Genomic DNA, 18,853 nt, shown 5'->3' with positions numbered 1-18,853 from the left:
CCATAGCAGGAGGTCATGTGCACACCCACGCATGTCCCAGGAACCCTGACACTGCTTTGTGAAAACGCCTGGTGAGTGACACGCGGCCCTGTGGCCTCTGCTACCCAGCCTGACAGCTTGAAACCCTCGGTTACTCAACCGCCTTCGGCGCTCAGAACAATCAGGGCAGGCAAGAGATGCTGCCCAAGAGCTTACACCTCTGTGTGTCAGTGACGATTTGGGGGGGAAGATGGTGCAGAGTCGTGCACCTGGGAGAGCTGGCCCGCCTCTGAGCTCACTCTGCCCGGCTCCATGGAGGTGGCCATGCCCTCTTCTCTGCGGTCACTGCCTCTGTCTGGACCGGGAGACAGGAGCCTGTGCCTTTGAGTGGCCTTCATGTTCTCCACAGCAGCTGCCGTAGCAATGAGGCTGCTGGCTTATGTGGCGGCTTCTTCACTGTGGACCGGGCACCGCCCTGACATGGCACTGGGTGAGCCCTTGCAGGCAGGCGGGGACTCCACACCCAACCAGCTGGAATTCATGAGACTCTCCCTGAACTTCTATTCCATGCCAGGCCCTGGGGCTCAGTGGACGAGGACCGTGCCCTCAGGAATGCCCACTGGGTAGACCATCACTTGCATTTATGGAGCCCTTGCTTGTGTCCCGCTCTGTGTTGAGTGCTTTATCCGCACTGCCTTGTTGATTCCTTACCAGAATACTGAGTTGGACATGATCACTGGCCCCTTTCAACAGATGGAGTAACTAAGTGTGGTTGATTGTTTGCAAAAAATGGCCGCAATTATTCTCCCTGTATCCCCACCATTTTGCAATATGACTTGTCAGCCCCTGCCTTCCAGGGGTGAGTATATACACTAGAGGCCTGATGCACGAAATTCACGCAAGGGGCTCAGCCCTCGCAGCCCCAGCTGCTTCTGCCCTCGCAGCCCTGGCTTCGTCCAGAAGATTGTCCTGATGGTCATTCTGCTGTTCAGTCTAATTAGCATATTAACTCTTTATTATATAGGACTAGAGGCCCAGTGCATGAAATTCGTGCATTTGGCGGGGGGGCAGGTCCCTCAGCCTGGCCTGCGCCCTCTCATAGTCCAGGAGCCCTGGGGGGATGTCCGACTGACAGCTTAGTGGGCCTAAGCCATCAGTCGGACATCCTTAGCACTGCCACGGAGGTGGGAGAGGCTCCCACCACTGCCGCTGTGCTCACCAGCCATGAGCCCAGCTGTGGGAGCACACTGACCATCAGGGGGCAGCTCCTGCATTGAGTGTCTGCCCCCTGGTGGTCAGCACGCAACATAGTGACCGGTCATTCCACCATTCAGTCATCTGCATATTTGCCTTTGATTATGTAGGATACGCTGTAGATGAGGCCCCCTAGAACCATAAGAAATGCAAAACATTCACTGTTAACTCATTCTCGAATTGCCCCCCCCCTTAAAATCAAATTGCCCACCCTGTGAGGTGTGTGCTGCCCCTTGGGAACCACTGGGCTTGACACTTTTCCTCTCTGAGCTTCATTTCTGAATACATACGCATCTACCATGGGAATTGTAATCTCTTCTCCGCCTGCCTCACTGGGTTGTCATGAGGAGGTTCTGAGCTGATAAACCTAGAAATGTTTCATCACGTAAGTGATGTCTAAACAAGAAGGGATTGTTATTTTTAAGCCCACGGGTACCCTCACAGGTAGCAGGTGCTGATTAGGGGAGGAGGGCATGATTGTTTCCTGGGACTGTAGCTATGGAAGCTTTGCAGAGGGTTCTGCAGGCCTCGGAGGAGCGGGCTCTGGCTGGCAGCCCTGTAGCGGTGATCGTCCCTGGAGGCGCTGGCAGGGGGCAGGGTGTTAGGGGGGCGCTAGGGGGACGGCGAGGATGAAGGGGGAGTAACTGTCAAACCTTCCCACTTGGCGCCATTCTTTAAATTGTATGTGGTTGTTTCGCAGCTGTATATGCTCAGGGCGAGACTCCACTCTCTTGGAACGGGTTGGGGGCTGGGCCAGGGTGGAGCCAGGTGGGCTAGGAGGGCGGGTATAGCCGTGCCCCCAGAGAGGTTCAGCGCGCTGCGGAGATGGAGATGGAGATGGAGATGGAGATGGAGATGGAGATGGAGATGGAGATGGAGATGGAGACAGAGACTGCACTGCTGCTGTGGGGTGGGGGGAAGGGGCGAGCGGGGGAAGGGTCTGACCCTGGGGGGCCGCTCAGGCCTGCCTCTACCCGGGTCTGGAATTGTAGGGAGGAGAGGCGTGCCCGGCCGGAGCCGAGGGGGCCCAGCAGCGGTGGGCCTCAGGCCCCGGTTGCCCCAGGGGCGCTGATGGGTGGTTGCCGATGTGCTATTGCTGTGGGCACCCCTGGCAGGGGTGGCGGGGGAAGAGATCAGGAGTTGGAGGTGCGGGCTGCAGCTACCCCCGAGGCTGGGTCTTCTCCCCGTCCAGTCAGCCTCCCTGTCCCCCCGGGGGTGAGGGGGCTGGGGTAGGGTGTCTGTGCAGGGGGATTGGAAGACCTCCCCGTGGACACTTCCTCTTCCTTCTTTTCAGTCCAGGCTCCTGTCAGGCACTCTCCTCAGACGCCCCCTGCTGGTCTGTCAATATGCAAATTGGTCATTACTGGGAAACCATAACGGACAATTAGCATATTACCTCTTTATATATATAGTTAGCCTGTTTCCCACCATTTGGGTCTGGGCTGACCCGGACTGACTTTGACAGTAGAATGCAGTGGGGGATGCTGGTTTTGATGGAGGCCCTAGGAGTCGTCGTCATTTCCTAGGGCTGGCAGAACAAAACACCACAACTGGGGGCTTAGACAACAGACATCTATCATCTCGCAGTTCCGGGCACCAGACACCCAAGATCAAGGCGCCAGCTGGCCCGTGCCCCCTCTGAAACCCGTAGGGGAGGGTCCTTCCCGCTGCTCCTGGCTCGGCGCCTTGCCGACAGCCTGTGGCTTGAGGATGCTGTGCTCCGACCCTCCGTCTTCACGCAGTGCTTTCTCTGTGTGTCTTCACGCCGTCTGCCCTCTGTGCGTGTCCATGTCCAAATGTCCCCTTTCTATAAGGACCGCAGTCATGTTAGTTTTCTAGGGCTGCCATAACAAGGAACCACAGAGTGGCCTAAACAACACAAATTCATTTTCTCAGTTCGGGAGGCTGAAGTCCACGGTGAAGGTGCCAGCAGGCTGGTTTCTTCTGAGGCCTCTCTCCCTGGCTTCTAGATGGCCACCCTCTTGCTGCCTTGTCACGTGGTCGTCCCTCTGTGTGAGCACATCCCTGGTGTCTCTCTGTGTGTCCTCTTCTCACAAGGAAACCACTCAGATTAGATTAGGCCCCACCCTAATAGCCTCATTTTATCGTAATCACCCCTTTAAAGGTCCTATTTCCAAATAAGGCCACATTCTGAGGTACTGAGTTAGGGCTTCAGCATATGACTTTGGGGGAGACATGGTTTAACCTATAAAAGGAGGCCTCATGCACGGCCTTCAGACGCCCTGATTCTGCCTCGTAAACAAGCCTGGCCAGTGACATGAGGCCCTGTCCCCCTTCTCCCTGCAGCCTGACAGCCGGCCAAGCCCCCAAAGCAAAACCACTCGCCTAACCTGCAGCTGAGGGCAGACACAAGAGGGAGTCCTCTGGGATCAGAAGATCCATCCAGATGAGCCCAGCTTAGTTTAATGAACTTACAGAATCATGAGCTAAATAAATGGTTGTTTTGAGATGGTTTGAGAGTCAACAATAAATGATTGATATACTGAGGCTCAGTGTGGCTTGCACAAGGTCACGGAGCTAACGGTGGAACCCAGGCAGCCTGCTGGTCCGATTGCCACACTGTGCGGAAAGGAGGTGTCCCGACAGATCAGACTTGTCAAAGTCTCCTGGTGACGAGGGCCCCAGAGCCTCCGAGTGGGACTCTGGAATCCAGTGATCCAGGCATGACTAGGAGGACTCTTGCCTCAGCTTCACCATTTGCTGAGAGACCCTGGGAGAAGTCACTTCACCTTACTGAGCCTCAGTTTTCTCCTCTGTAAAATGGGCTGGCAATAAGCCTGACTTACAAAGTTGTGAGGAATTGGTGAGATTCTGAATGTGACAGCCTCTGGTGAATTGTATAGTGCTGTACGCACCCCAGAGAGTCTTCCTTTTTATGGTATTAATTAGTGGCCCGGTGCACAAATTCGTGCACATTTGAAGTAAATTAATTAGAAGAAATATTTTAATATCATTATTCACCCTTTCTCTATAATAGAAGTATCAACCGAATTCATGATCCACAATGACAGATGGAAACACATGTGTGCAATTGGCACCAGTGAGAGCTTTATATGTATCGCAGATGTGTGAGTCAACTTAGCCTTGTATAGATATAGAATAAACTTGCTTAATTAGACCTGCTTTCTGATTTAGCTAAACTTTTTCCAGCCCAGTGAAACACCCAATTTTGCTTTCAGGTAATTGTCAGCAACATAGCAGTAAATATCAACACGAAGCAGATTATTATTGTAGATCACGCAGGGAGAACAAAGGGTAAAATATTTAACTGCAGCAGTATTTGACTATATTCTGTGCAGTGAGAAAACCTGAAGTCATTTTCAAGGTCCACCATTTCTTACTTCTTTTCAGTCAGATCAAGTTTCCAAGCTTTCTAAATCTCTGTTTTCCGGCTAATGAAAAGAAAATAGGATTACACCGAGTCTCCTATCTACCCACTCCAGGACTTCGGTGAGGATCAAATGAGATGAGGCACGGGAAACACTTCACAGACATTTGGTTAAAGTGTGAAATGTTTCCACCTGGCTATAAAGCCAGTGTGTTCCTGAGCTGAAGAAACTGCAAGGAGACTAGTGGCTAGAGAGAAAAAGCTGGGTGTTGCTGCGTGACGTCATTACCCGGACGGTCAGACACTCAGCCTATTACCCTTTTTATAGATATATGTCTTTGATGTGCTCTGTCCCCTTTGGTACGACTTGCACCACGGAGTGCCGGGGTCATTGCTCTGGGGCAGTGGTCGGCAAACTCATTAGTCAACAGAGCCACATATCAACAATGATTGAAATTTCTTTTGAGAGCCAAAATTTTTAAACTTAAACTTCTTCTAACACCACTTCTTCAAAATAGACTCGCCCAGGCCGTGGTATTTTGTGGAAGAGCCACACTCAAGGGGCCAAAGAGCCGCATGTGGCTCGCAAGCCACAGTTTGCTGACCACGGCTCTGGGGTGAGCAGTAAAGCAGCGGAACCTGACCTTGGAGCCAGCCAGGCTGGGTTAGAATCCCACCACCTGGCGACAGTGGGAGAGTCAGCTTCACTCTGCCAAATGGACACACCTTCCTCCCAGGGCAGTCATTTCATGGGTGGAGAGAGGCACGTGGGAGGGACTCCGTTACATCTCAGCTTCCTTCCCTCCCACCCCCCTCTCCTGCCCTGCAGAGTTCTGCTTGCTCCCACCTGGGCAAGGCAGACCTGCCCTGAGGTGCTCCAGCAGGCAGAGCGAGTGACAGGACAGCCTGGTCAGAAGCCCTTCCCCCCACCAAGCTGGATAATCTCCCAGGGGGTGGGCTTGTGCAGAACAAAGGCTCCCTTGTTCTTCTGCTGAAAATCTCCCTCCCTCCCCTCCAGTCCCTGGGAAGCAGGGGGGAGGAGGCTGAAGGCAAGGAGGGGATGCAGAGTTGCCAGGAGAGTGAAAGGTACCTGCTAGGCCTCCCTCCTCCCCCGTGAAGCAAGGCAAAGGCACCACTGTGCCCCAGCTCTGATGAGACACCTCCCAGTTACAGGGAGGCAGATGGAGGCTTGAAGGGACAGGGAATTCATCCAGTCAGTAGATACTTACAGTGAACAGACTGTATGTTGGGAACTGGGATACCCAGTCTTTGTCTTCCCAGGGCACGTCCTAGAGGGGAGACCCAGATGAGTAGGAGGTCATTACTAATACGGGCGCAGGAAGTACCAAGCGCTGTGGAACCCCATCCCAGGACCGCTGACCGGACTCGGGCACCATGAAGGCCTCCTGGAGGAAGCTGAGTGCTGACGGAGAAGGAGGAGCCATGAAGGTGCAGCAGGGAGCGAGGCGAGCGAGGTCCAGGCAGGGGCAGCCTGGGGGAGGGCTGGAGCTGAGCCACAGCCCTGCTCGGAGCAGGAACAGAGAGAAGTTTGGTTTGGCTGAGGCCTGAGGTGCGAAGTGAAGGAGTCAGTATCCCCCAGGGCGTTGAGGGCTGTAGGGAGAAGGCCCTTCACCTTTATTCTGGGGGTAACAAAGGAGGCTTCCACCAGCATCGATCGATCGCTGCAATAATGCCACATAACCAATCCCCCAAACCCAGCGCTCGAGTCAGGTGACCTGTGCCTTGCAGGGCCTGCTGGGCTTGGGTCAAGGCCAGGGTCTCAGCCTCCTGGAACCAGTGGGCTCCGGGGCACGTTCTTCCCACAGAGAAGCAGAGGCCAGCGGGCAAGTCCCTCCCAGGACCCTGCTGGCTTCACCCTTGCCCACGTCCTAATGGGTAAAGAAAACGCATTCCACCCCCATCGGGAGAAACTGGTCAAGGAGAGAACAGTCCCTGTGTACGCAAGCGCTTTGCAGCTCCAAGCACAGAAGGGGGACCCAGAGCGGGGAGAAGTCTGGTTTAGAGCAATGGTGATGGCGGTAATGACGACTTAGCAGGGATCTCCATGGCCGAGCCCTTGACATGTATCACCTCATTTAAAGTACAACCATGCATGGTGAGTATTATTATCCTACTGAGTGGGTGAGCAAACAGGTTAAGAGAGAGCCAACGATTCGCCCGAAGTCGCGGTTAATGAGGATGCAAACCCCGACTTCTCTGACTTGGCATCAGCACAACCCCATAGCCCACTCCAGGCTCTTTCTATGGCCCTGGGCTGCCCCTTCCAAGCCTTCCCTCTGCCGCTCAGCCACAAGGAGGGAGGGAGCGAGCAGCGTCGGGCCACACCACGCTCCCCATCACTCCAAGGGCTCTGATTGGCACGCTGGCCACAGAGTGGGCGAGGGTCCCTGGCTCGGCTCAGAGAAGGCACAGGCGGGCCTGCAGGGAGGCTGCCACAGGCCCCACCAGCTCCTGGCAGTGCCGGGTCAGAGGACTTCAGCTGACATTTGCTGATGGCTTGTTGGGGTGGAGGTGCGCCCCCTCCCTCCTTCCTCACAGCTCTCCTGCCTCCACGGTCCTCCCACAGCCCGTCCTCCCACAGCCCGTGAGCTTCTCCGGCTTAAAAAAGTCCTGCAGTCAAAAACTCAAGTGTGCAAAGATTTGTAACGAAAGCCTTCCTCCCACGGCTTTCTGCCCCCCACCCTGCACCACACCCGGCCCTACAGGGAACCACTGTTTTAGTTTTCTTCGTGTTTCCTTGAGAGTTTCATATATATATATATATAAATTTTTATTGAGTTCAGATAGGAATGGAGAGGGAGGGAGAGAGAGAGAGAAAGAAACATTAATGATGAAAGAGAAACATTGATCGGCTGCTTCCTGCATGCCTCCTACTGGGGATCAAGCCTGCAACCCAGGCATGTGCCCTGACCTGGAATCGAACCCAGGACCCTTTAGTCCCCAGGCTGACGCTCTATCCACTGAGCCAAACCGGCTAGGGCTCCTTCAGAGTTTCTTTATGCATATACAAGCAAAAAGGAGCACATATTCTCCCACCTTACCCTTTTTGGTTTTTAAATATACTAGAGGCCCAATGCAGGAGATTCATGCAAGGGCTCGGCCCTCACAGCCCTCGCTTTGTCCAGAAGGTCGTCCGGACGGTCGTTCCGCTGTTCAGCCATTTGGTCGATTTGCATATTACACTTTTATTATTACAGATTTGTATGGATTTCAGAGAGGAAGGGAGAGGGAGCGAGAGATAGAAACATCAATGATGAGAGAGAATCATTGATCAGCTGCCTCCTGCAGGACCCCGCTCGCTGGGGATCGAGCCTGCAACCCCAGCATGTGCCCTGACCGGGAATCCAACCATGACCTCCTGGTTCATAGGTTGATGCTCAACCACTGTGAGCCACACCAGCCGGGCCCACCTGCCCATTTTTTAAACACATAGACAGCACCGTGTACACACTGTTTTGCAACATGGAAAACAGCTTGGCGATTGTCAGCATGTGGGCCCTTAGAAAGCTGCCTCCTCCCCGCTCACAGCTGCAGGGCATCCTGTGTGGGAACCGGCTGCTGGGATTCATCTCATCTGCCCTGTGTGGAGGGAGGCTTCAGGGCTCCAGACAAAGCTCCAGGGAGTCCCTTCCACACTTGGCCTCGGTTAAGTTTATCAGCAGGATACACTCTCCGGAGCAGGGTTGCTGAGTAAAAGGATCAAGTAGGCATTTGATGGTGACTGCCAAATTCCCCTCCTCGGCTGGTGAACCAGTTTGTACTCCCACCTGTTTCCCCATGGCCTTACCAACAGTGTGGTATCACACATTTCTATTTTTTACAGATTGGATAGGCATAACATGGTCTCCTGCTCAAAAACAAAACAAAAAAAAACACAACCCTTTATTGTATCCCCCTCCCCCTCAGAGTCCAACTTCCTTGGCAGTCGTGGGAGTGGGCAGGATCTTGTCCTTCCTCAATGTTGGGTGCAAGTTCCTCAGCCAGGGACTTGACCCCTGTGGGTGCAGGGAGTGGAAGAACACACGAGTGACAGTAGGTAGGTGGGACATGCTTTATTACGGACAAAGCAGCCAACAACTGGCTGGTCAGCGGCACCTTATATACCCGCTCAAACGAACGAGGCCTCGTGCCCATTAGTGAGGCTCGTGCTACATTAACATAAGCAGGTTACATAGGGGTGCACTTGCGCCGTACGTAGAGTGCTACTGCTGAGTCATTGCCTCGGCATGCGTAGGGCAAAGGGGCCTTTAACAGTAACACTGCCGTGTCAGTGCCTGCGTGTGGCCAGGGGGCCTTTAGCCTCCGGTGCACTCTGGTCAGGGCACCCACACTCGGGGAAAGGACAAGGTCAGCCAGGAAGGTGGATGTGGACACAACCCACTCTGGTTTGGGCTGGTGTTCCAGCAAAGAGCCATGGGGGAGCAGAGGGAGCCTCCCTGGGGGAGGCGGCATCTGAACTGAGCCTTGAGAGAGAGTGTGGCCGGTGCTGAGCGGGGAGAGGAGCGGGGGACAGGTTTGCATAGTCCAGAAGGGACACTGAGAATGTCTGGGAGGGTGAAGAGCCCAGCAAGGCCAGAGGACCTGGGAGGAGATGAGTCCGGAGGGGGTTTGGGCCAGGTCACCGAGGGCCTGGAGTGTCATGGGGGTTTAACCTGTAAATGATAGGATGCCATGAAGCCTTTAGAGAGGGTGTGTGAGGTGGGTGGGTGTTTAGTGGGGACTCTTGATCTAAGGTGAAAGAGCCCTAGCTGGTTTGGCTCAGTGGATACAGCGTTGGCCTGCGGACTGAAGGGTCCCAGGTTCAATTCCAGTCCAGAGCACATGCCCCGGTGGCAGGCTCAATCCCCAGTAGGGGGCATGCAGGAGGCAGCCAATCAATGATTCTCTCTCATCATTGATGTTTCTATCTCTCTCTCCCTCTCCCTTCCTCTCTGAAAGCAATAAAAATATATTTTTTAAAAAGTGAAAGAGAACCTTCCTCAAAGTGGCTTGAGGAAGAAAGGAATGGATCGGCTTGTTTATGAAAAAACCTAGGGGTACATCAGCTTCAGGCATGGCTAGATCCAGGGGCTTAAGAGATGTCATCAAAAATTTGTCTTTCACCAAAACCGGTTTGGCTCAGTGGATAGAGCGTCGGCCTGCGGACTGAAGGGTCCCAGGTTCGATTCCGGTCAAGGGCATGTAACTTGGTTGCGGGCACATCCCCAGTGGGGGGTGTGCAAGAGGCAGCTGATCGATGTTTCTCTCTCATCGATGTTTCTGAATATCTATCCCTCTTCCTTCCTCTCTGTAAAAAATATATATTAAAAAAAAATTGTCTTTCATCCTTGGTTCTGCTTTCCTCTGTGGGCCTCATTCCAAGGCAGGCTCCACGCTTTCCTGCCACAGCCTGGAAATATCGGTCAAAAGAGAGTGCACCTTTCCCCATAACTTCAGCACGTCCCCAGGAAGACACTCATTGGACGACTTGGGTCAGGTGCCCATCCCTCAACCCATTACTATGGCCAGGAAGATGGAGTGCACTGATTGGTCAGCACTAGGTCACATGGTTACTCACCTGGGTGGAGGGGTGGGGTATGGTAGAGTGGCCTCAGCTTCAATGACACCACAAAATCTGGGTTGGGGTAGGATCCTTAGAATCAAGGTGCAATGACCAGAGAGGGGACAACAGGCATCTCTGGGGAACGGATTAAAGGTGGGGAGACTAAGAGGGACGCAGCTCAGGAAGAGGAGGAGGGAACTAGAAGAGGCTCTCTCCGGGCTCCTCCCCTGAAGGCCTGGGGTGGGAGCCTGAGCGCCTCCTTGTGGCCAGGAGGCGCACTCCACCAGCTGCTGCGTCCTGGTTCTACAGCAAAGACTGCAGACCCAGTCGTAAGGCAAATCCAGACAGCCTTAAAGGGCAGGGCTGGGCCAAGACCAGGCCCCATGCCAGCCTGAGACCACCAGGTGGTGTGTGGGCAGTGGTGTTTGGAGCCCCCCCTCCCCCCGCTGCTGGGCCCATTTAAAAAAAATATATTTTTATTAATTTCGGAGAGGAAGGGAAAGGAGAGAGAGGTAGAAACATCAATGATGAGAGAGAATCATTGATTGCTGGGCCCATATTTTAAGTCCGTTTGGAGCGACGGGCATTTGAGAGCCAAAGGCAACGGTGTTTAGCCTGGGGAGCGGTGGGAAGGCCGCTCCGAACCCCTCTGGAGGCCCCGGGAGGAAAAGGGGACTCAGTTGATCCTGGCAACTCTCTCTGCAACGACAGAGTGACGAGGCCCGTCTGAGAATCTCACGCAGAGGCCACTCCACAAGCCTTCCTTGTCGCTCTCGGTTTACTTTGTGGGGTGGGTGTGTGGCTCTGAGTCGGACAGGCATGCGTGCCAAGCTCCTGATGTTCCAGATGTTCTCTCCTGGCCCGTGAGTTGTCCCTGTCCCTGTCCACTGCCCCCAAGGCTCCAGCCTCGTCCCCTTCTTTTATGCCTAAACATCAGCCTGTGCTTTTTTGGCTCAAGAAGGCCTGTGTGTGATGGGGTCCATTCCCTAGAGGCCAGGACACTTGTCCTCCTCCCTTAAATCTCAGCACAGAAGCCACTTCCATAGGGACCCCTCCACCAGCCAGTCCACATGGCTTTGTGCCCTCATCCCTCGCATTTCTCCCTCCAAGTCCTCTGATTTGTGGTTGTATATTTGAGGAATCCTTTTATTCACGTTCTTTTCCCCGCCTTGACTATAAGGCCTCTGAGCTCAGGGTCTTGTTCCCTTGTATCACTGAGGACAGAAACAGTGCCTGGCACCAGTAGATGCGCAATAAATAGTGGTTGAATAGACAAATGAATGGACAACCGCTCCAATGAGCACGCTTCTGCTCCTCGGATATGAACAATGATGAGAACAAGAGAGACTCACAGCGGGGCGGCCACTGGTGGTGGGCACTGGGGATGGCTTAATTTTAGAATCAAATCCAGCAGCACAGCAGTGGACGGAGTCAGACCCCCTGCCCCACTTTCCAGGGGATTAAATCAGTGCCGGTGGCTTGATTAAGGTCACCCAGGTGGGGCTGGAGCTAAGACTCCCAACTCTAGGGCTGGGTCCCTTCCTCTCAGAGGAGCAGGTGGGCGGGGCGGGGGCGGGTGACTGCGGTGCAGGGAGGACCCGGGCTGCCCGGCTGGCCTGCCGCTGGCTGCTACTGCCAGTCAGATCTCACCGTGTGCTGGGAGGCTGTAGGGGGGAGAGCACATACTCCGAAGCCAGCCGCTTCACGTCTCTGGGCTTCAGTTTCCTTAGCGGCGGAATAGGATAAAACCCCTCCCTTCGGAGGAATGCCGGGAGGATCCTGAGAGTGCAGGGATGGGGCCTGGGACAGGGGAGGCACTCCAAGACAGCTGGCCCTCGAGATCACTGAAGGGCAGAGGGAAGCAGGGGCCCGGGGAACCTTTGCCGGGGGCAGGGGTCGCTCTGCCCCTCCTCGGCCCCCTGAATGCCCGCGCATCCCAGCAGACCCTGCTCGCTGCTGTGCAGAGGTGATGAAGAGCATCTCATTAATGCTCAGCGAAAGCTCATTAAGACCATGAGCTGTGCATCCACAGCAAAGGAAGGCCAAGGTTCTCCTCATGGGAGCGAATGCCCCTGGGACCTGTGGTGCAATATTCACACACAAAACCAAGGGGCATCTATGTGTAGGCAAGTAGGCAGCCGGCCGTGTGCCCAAAGTTCTCTGGAGTTCCCAAAGCGTCACCCACATCCGCAGCCCAGCCTTGCCGGGACCCTGCCCCTGGGAGGGAGGATTCCCTGCCGGGAGCTGGGCAGAGCCATCACCGCTCAGGGCCTGCGGGACCAGGACAGGCAGTGTTGATGAGGGGAATGCCATCGCAGAGGGTGAGGCTGGCAGGCGGGCCGAGGGGGCGGGGCCTGGCCAGAGGCTGCCTGGGGTGTGCTGCTTGCACTTGCTGTCCCCTCTTGGGGCCCCGGCTGCTCCACTGTAAGATGGAACCCAGCTCCCAGGAAGGTGATGACCTGGGGGTGAGGTGACAGTGACCCCAGGCCCGGCTTCCTCTGCCCTTGACCTGCCGACCTAACAACCCCACAACGCTCTGGGCAGACAGAGGCCAAGGGGAAGGAAGAGGACTTGGGCTAAGAGAGTTTCCTTACAAATGGGCGTTATTTGGAAGGCATGCAAGTGATATGCAAATGGCTTTGCCTCCACGTTACACCTAGGTTATTGGGAAGGTCTCCGGACAGGGACTTGGAAATGGCAGTCCTTTTTCTCAACACCTTCTGGAATGACTTGTCCACTGGCCAGCCCCTCCTTTGCCCCTTCCCTCGCACCTGGCCTCCTCCCACAAGCTTCCTGTTCCTCCCACAGTGGTCACCGGAAGGAGTGGGAACAGTGTGTGTGGGGGGGAGCTGTCAATCCCACAGCTGTGGCCCCCCCCACACACACACACACATGAGGGGGCTGCCGGAGCCCTGGGTAGGACCACCTGAATCCCTGATCAGCCCCTCGGGGCTGTGTGGTCCCCAGCACAACCTTGACCCTCAGCCACAGCGCTCTTTGCTGGGCCTCCAAGGGCTCAGGTTTATACAAGGTTGACGGGAAAATGCTTAAGTGTGAAATAGTGAACAAATTCAAGGGTTTCATTCCAAATGTTCTAAGAACGGGCCTCCTGATTTAAGCACCAACCTTGAACATTCCTGCGGCTGTCATCAGCCTTAATAATTTTCCGGGAGGCTGTCCACGGAACAGTGAGTGCACCCTCGGCAGGCGGGCTGGGCTCGGTCTGGCCCCAGCATCACTACCCGAGTGACCCAGCCGAGTCAGTTTCTTAGAGCCCTGGTTTCCCCGCGTGTGACATGGGTATGACAGCACCTACTCCTTAAGGCGAACCAACGAGCTGACCCACATTCAACCCCCACAGAGATGTCGAACGCTGGTGCCTGTGACTGAGCTTCCTTGGAAACAGGTCTTTGCTGATGATGGAGTTAAGATGAGGTCAGCAGGGTAGGCTCTAATCCAAGCTGACCGGTGTCCTTATGAGAGGGGTGGTAATGGGAACGGGACAGAAAAGATGGGCCTGAGAAGGCGGAGGCAGAGATGTCCGCACGCCAAGGGTGCCGGCAACACCAGAAGCCAGGAGCCAGGCTGGGAGCACATCCTCCTCAGAACCTCCAGAGGAACCAGCCCTGCCGACACCTGCACGTTGGACGTCCAGCCTCCAGGACTGTGTGAGGGTGAATGTCTGTTGCTATAAGCCACCCAGTTTGTGGCCTTTTGTTATGGCAGCTCCCGCCGACTCATACAAACCCCGGCACAATACCATCTACGAGTCACCTTGCACCATTAATTGCTGGTTTGGCATGTCTCACCACGGATGGTGGGTCTATAGGTCTGACGTTCCCTCCACAGATACCAAGCAGCTCCTTGATGCCAGGTGTGCGCTCGGCAGGGCACATGGCGTTGCCCACGTCCGGCATCCTCAGCCCCCCTCACGCTCACAGACGGCCAGGTGAGCCGGCCTGGAGCCTCCCTGACATCTTCCCCACTCTCGGGGCTCAGGCCCAGCTCAGTCTGTGTCCAGCTTCCCAAAGCCCAGGGGCAATGTCTGCCCCAACGAGAAAGCTCAGTGCCCAGCACAATGCCAGGCTCACCAATGGGATGCAAAGATGTCCACCTGGGGAGCCAGGTGGGCCCCTTAAAGGGGCACCTACTGAGCCCCAGAGGCCCCCAGCCTTGCCCTGAGCCAGCAGAGCACTCCCTGGCCCTGGGCCCCAGTGGCCCGCACCCTCCTCCCACCTCCATCTCCCTCCAGGCCAGCCCCACCCCTCGTGCCAGGTTCTGGGCCGCATGCGGACACTTAGTCATTTCAACTTTAAGAACATGAGAGAGCCAGTGGTGCTTAAAATTCTCGTGTTAATGGCGGCGGTCTGCGGTTTCATTTCACTTTAATAGGAACCATCTGCTATGAGCAGGCAGCGGGCACGGCCAGCTGGCCTCCCAGTGGCTGCCCCTCCCCCAGGTCCCACCCCCAGAGTCAGGTCAGGGAGACAAGGTTGTGCTGGGGCCACAAAGCCCTCGGGGAGGGCCTTGGAAGGGCCCCTTAAGGCCGGGGCAAGGGTAGGACATGCAGAAGCCCAGGCTGGTCCCTATGTCCTCTCTGGCCAGGACCAAAAGGCCTGGGGAGGACCACGGGAACACCCAGCACTGGCCTAGTAAAGCTGAAGTGGGGAGGGGGGACAGGGGGTATACGAGGCCCCTGCCCTTGAAATCACTGTGCTTGCTCTTCCTGCAGAGTCCCCAAGGGAGGCCTGGGGCTCGGGAACTAGCGCTGGCTCTGCCACTGACCCAGCTACAGGTCAGTCACTTTGCCTCCTGGTGCCTCCGTTTTCACATCTGTAGAATGGGAGCCCTGTAACACCCACCTCAGAAAGTTGGGAGCACCGAGGCAGGGTGAGAGGGAGACCTCCGTGGTGACCAGGCATGGGAGGAGGGCTGGTTTCTCCTGCGGTCAGGGGGAACCCAGTGTGGCCGCCAGCAGCCTGGCATGGCAGGGTGGCAGCCGGCTTCACCATCCAGCTCTGGCTGGCCACTGGGACGAAGGCAGTGTGGGCCTCGCAGGTGGGAACAAAAGTAGCTGGAGCCGGGCTGGGGAACAAAGTCCCTCTGGGGTCACAGAACCAGGGTCTCGTCCCCATCCGCTGGACCCAAGTGAGCAAGTCAGGGCCCAGTGCCAGGGCTATAGGGAGGTCCCGTTGGGCAGAGGGATCTTATAGCCGCTCCACAGGAGCAGGAGGCAGGCGCCCAGCCCCAGGGCCCCAGCCAGGAGCACGGCGCCCAGGGCCTTGAGGAAGGAAGTCCTGGTCCGGGTGAAGGAGCCGGGTGCCATGATGCCCAGCAGGGCCGTGCTGACCGTGAGCGTGTAGAGGATGGAGACGCCTGTGTTGAGGGCGACGATCTTGCCGAATTTGGCAAACGGGGCGATGATGCAGAAGAAGAGGGGCACCGTGGCGATGACCGTGGTGAGGGCACTGGAGACGATGGCCACGCCCACGTGCCGCACGGCCTCCAGCGTCCGCCACTGGCGCTGCGAGTGGGCATCCTGGGTGCGGGTGAGAGCAGGAGCTGGGGGCTGGGACCTGACGTGACATGGCGTCCCTCCCTGCCTGGGGCCAGGGTTGGGGGCTTGGATGCTGGGTAAACATGCACCCCTGCCCAAGGCCAGCCCTGCCCCGGGGAGCCCCCGATTCTGCCTCCGTAAGTGGGATAATTATAGCGGCTACTCCACAGGGTTGGGGTGAAGATGACATGGTTCTCCTACAGCAGCTCCGTGCACAGTGGGGATGCAGTAAGTGCTGCTATGACAACCAAGATGCTGATGACCTGCATAGTAGGTCCTCATAAATGGGAACCCTAACTGGAACTGATTTCCTTCTTTTGACCAAAAGCAGCTAAATGTACAAATAATTCATTTATGAATGTTTTCACATCAATACAATTCCGAACAAGGATACAACAAAAAGTTTATGACCCAGAGCTGTTTCTGGCACCGAGTCAAGGGCATGTTCTCACTGAGCCACGCAGGGCCAGCTGGTGGCCTCGGGGTCATGAACGAGGGCCCAGCCCTGCTTCCCAGGCTGCAGGATGAGACACAGACTCAGGAGCCCAGAGGCAGGAAAGGCCCTTGGATGCCGCCTGGTCCAACCCCTCACGCTCACTTAGGGAGGCGGAGGGATGGACCCACCCGGGGCCCACAGCGCTGCTCTGGGGGAGCTGCCTGGGAGCTTACGTCCCCTGGGAGATGGGCCCTGGGAGCCACAGCTTCTAGAACACACCCTGTTGGGGCTCAGGCACGAGGCGGGGAGGCTTATGGGGAGCCGTAAGGCAGGCGGGCTGCTCACCTCGGCCTGGTGCGGGGGCAGGTTCTCTCCGGCCAGCAGGTAGCCCTCAACCAGATGGACGCAGTAGTCCACGGAGGAGCCGACGAGGATGGAGAGCGAGATGGCTTCCACGGCGCCCATCTCCCAGCCGCTCCAGTACATGATGGTCACCACGAGGCAGACGATGCCTGCGGGGGCAGGGACAACAGGCAGGCAGCTCAGACCTGCCCCACCACACAGTCCCGGAGGGCTCTGGGGGAATTCAGAAGGCCCCTGGGGGATGGGGTGAAGTCTCGAGTGGAGCCCCCACCTCTGGGGGCAGGAGGGACAGGGCCAGAGGGAGCTGGGGGGACCCAGGTGCACTGGGTGTCTCTGGGCCCAAAGCTATGAACCACTGTCGCCGAGACAGCACCGAGCAGAGGGGCACTTTGCCGGGGGTCGGGGTGGGGTTGGTCAGGAAGTCATCTCTGGGGACATGTGACAGTTACGGGCTGAGAGGAAGCTGCCGGTGGGCGGCCACCAGCGGGACCCCGGCCAGGTCCCGGCACGGCCACATACCCAGGATACTCAGGAGCACCGGCAGCAGGAGCAGCACGTGCGTGGTGAACACGGCCACCGCGGCCACGCAGATGAGCAAGGAGAGGGCCAGGCCATACAGGGCGCTCTGCACCCCTGTGAGGTGACAGAGGGGGTCCTCAGCCGGGCTGCCTGGTGTGGCGCCCACAACCCTCCCTCACCCTCAGGGTTCAGAGGTCACAGGGGTTAAACCGAGGGCACAGTCACAGCTGGCTGTGTCACTCCGGGAAAGCCACTTGACCTCTTGGAGCCTCCATTTCTTCATCTGTAAAATGGGGCAATAACAGTATTTAACCCACAGGCCTCATTTGGAGTTTAAAGAGAGAGCACAGCCTGGCTGGTGTAGCTCAATGGTTGAGCATCGACCTATGAACCAAGAGGTCACAGTTCAATTCTTGGTCAGGGCACATGCCTGGGTTGCGGGCTCGATCCTGTGTGGGGCGTGCAGGAGGCAGCTGACCCATGATTCTCTCATCATTGATGTTTCTCTCTCTCTCCCTCTCCCTTCCTCTCTGAAATCAATAAAAATATATATATATTTTTAAAAAGAGACAGCACAGGCCAGGAGCGCAGGGCCTGGCACCGAAATGATACCAGGCCGCCATATGGCCACTGCTCTTCCTTTCGAGGTGGCCAAATTCAGGGCCAGAGAATGCGGCCAGATGCCCTGAGCACGGGGGACTCAACTCTGGCTGCTGATTGGTGTACCTGGCACTGGGTCCTTCCCGTTTCTCTCCAGGGCTCTAGGCCAGGATGGAGAGGATGACGAGTGGCTCAGAACGGCCACAGCCTGCCCTCCCTGCCCCGTCACCTCCCTGTGCGCTGCCACCACCCACCCCGCCGGGAGCCTGGGGGAGGGGAGGGGGGGCGGCTGCTCGCCTATGATCTCCATGAAGATCTGCTTCCAGTGCTCGCAGGTCTGGAAGCCACGGCGCAGGGCCGAGCCCTCGGGGAAGGTCTGCAGCTGCTGCTGCAGGAAGCTCTCCCAGCGCAGGTAGTCCGAGTAGGTCTGGAAGGAGGACTTGCCCTTGTACGTGGTCTGTGGGGGACACGAGCCAGTGAGACGGGCGGGTGGCTGTGGCCCCCTCCCCCTTCCCAGGCCACGGCTGGTCTCTTCTGGGGCAGATGCAGCCAGGCCTTGGCCTCCTGTGAACAGCGTGTTGTCTGTGGGGAGTGAAGGGCAAGCCAATCCAGGATGACCGCCCGCCGGCTTCAGGGGACACGTGTGATTCTACAGCCGCGGCCGGTTCCTGGGCACCGAAGTCGCTGCCCCGTTCCCGCCACCTCAGCGCCCAACGCCCCTGTGTTCTGTGTCCCACCCTCGGCCTGCAAGCCAGCTCCACTCATCCTTTAAGGCTCTCTACATCCTGTCTCCTCCAGGAAGCCTTCCTTGATACCCCAAGACAGGCAACCTCTGCCCTCTGCAAGAAACCTATTGAGAGAAACCTATTATTACTTTTTCAGTGGCCAGATTCAGGATCGGAGAATGGCCGGATGCCCCCGAGCAGGAGGGGACCCAAACTCTAGTCCGTGAATCATAGTTCTTGTCACTGCCCGGCAACCTGCCCGTCTCCTGGCCGGACTGAGCCCAGGGAGGCAGAGCTGTCTGGTTCACAGGGCCCGGCTCTGGGAGCTGCTGGGAGGAGGGGAAGACATTGCACTCACCCTCTCTGGACCTTTCCCCTGTGTGATCTCACCGGCCAGTTCTGCTCCCTGAGAACAGACACATCCAGTGTGTCTGTGCACGTATGTGTCTGCGCACACATGTGTGTGTGTGTCTCTGTGTGTGTGTATTGGGGCTAGGGTGGAGGTGGT

The 18,853-nt window shown here is 56.7% G+C and overlaps 1 protein-coding gene across 1 annotated transcript in view; it reads right to left on the bottom strand.

The window, feature by feature from the left end:
* Positions 1-14,478: 14,478 nt before the first annotated feature.
* DISP3 (dispatched RND transporter family member 3) overlaps positions 14,479-18,853 on the bottom strand; it is a 44,525-nt gene continuing 40,150 nt past the window's right edge. The window contains exons 18-21 of the mRNA XM_080654225.1: positions 17,918-18,077; positions 17,021-17,134; positions 16,484-16,650; positions 14,479-15,684 (exon numbers count right to left, since the gene is read on the bottom strand). Coding sequence (XP_080510351.1) covers positions 15,322-15,684; positions 16,484-16,650; positions 17,021-17,134; positions 17,918-18,077 — 804 coding nt within the window. The 3' untranslated portion in view covers positions 14,479-15,321. The remainder of the gene's footprint in view (positions 15,685-16,483; positions 16,651-17,020; positions 17,135-17,917; positions 18,078-18,853) is intronic.

Source organism: Plecotus auritus, assembly GCF_963455305.1.
Source record: "Plecotus auritus genome assembly, chromosome: 2".
Lineage (NCBI taxonomy): Eukaryota > Metazoa > Chordata > Mammalia > Chiroptera > Vespertilionidae > Plecotus > Plecotus auritus.
Note: the sequence above shows the minus strand (reverse complement) of the source record. Positions and strands in the feature narration are given on the sequence as shown.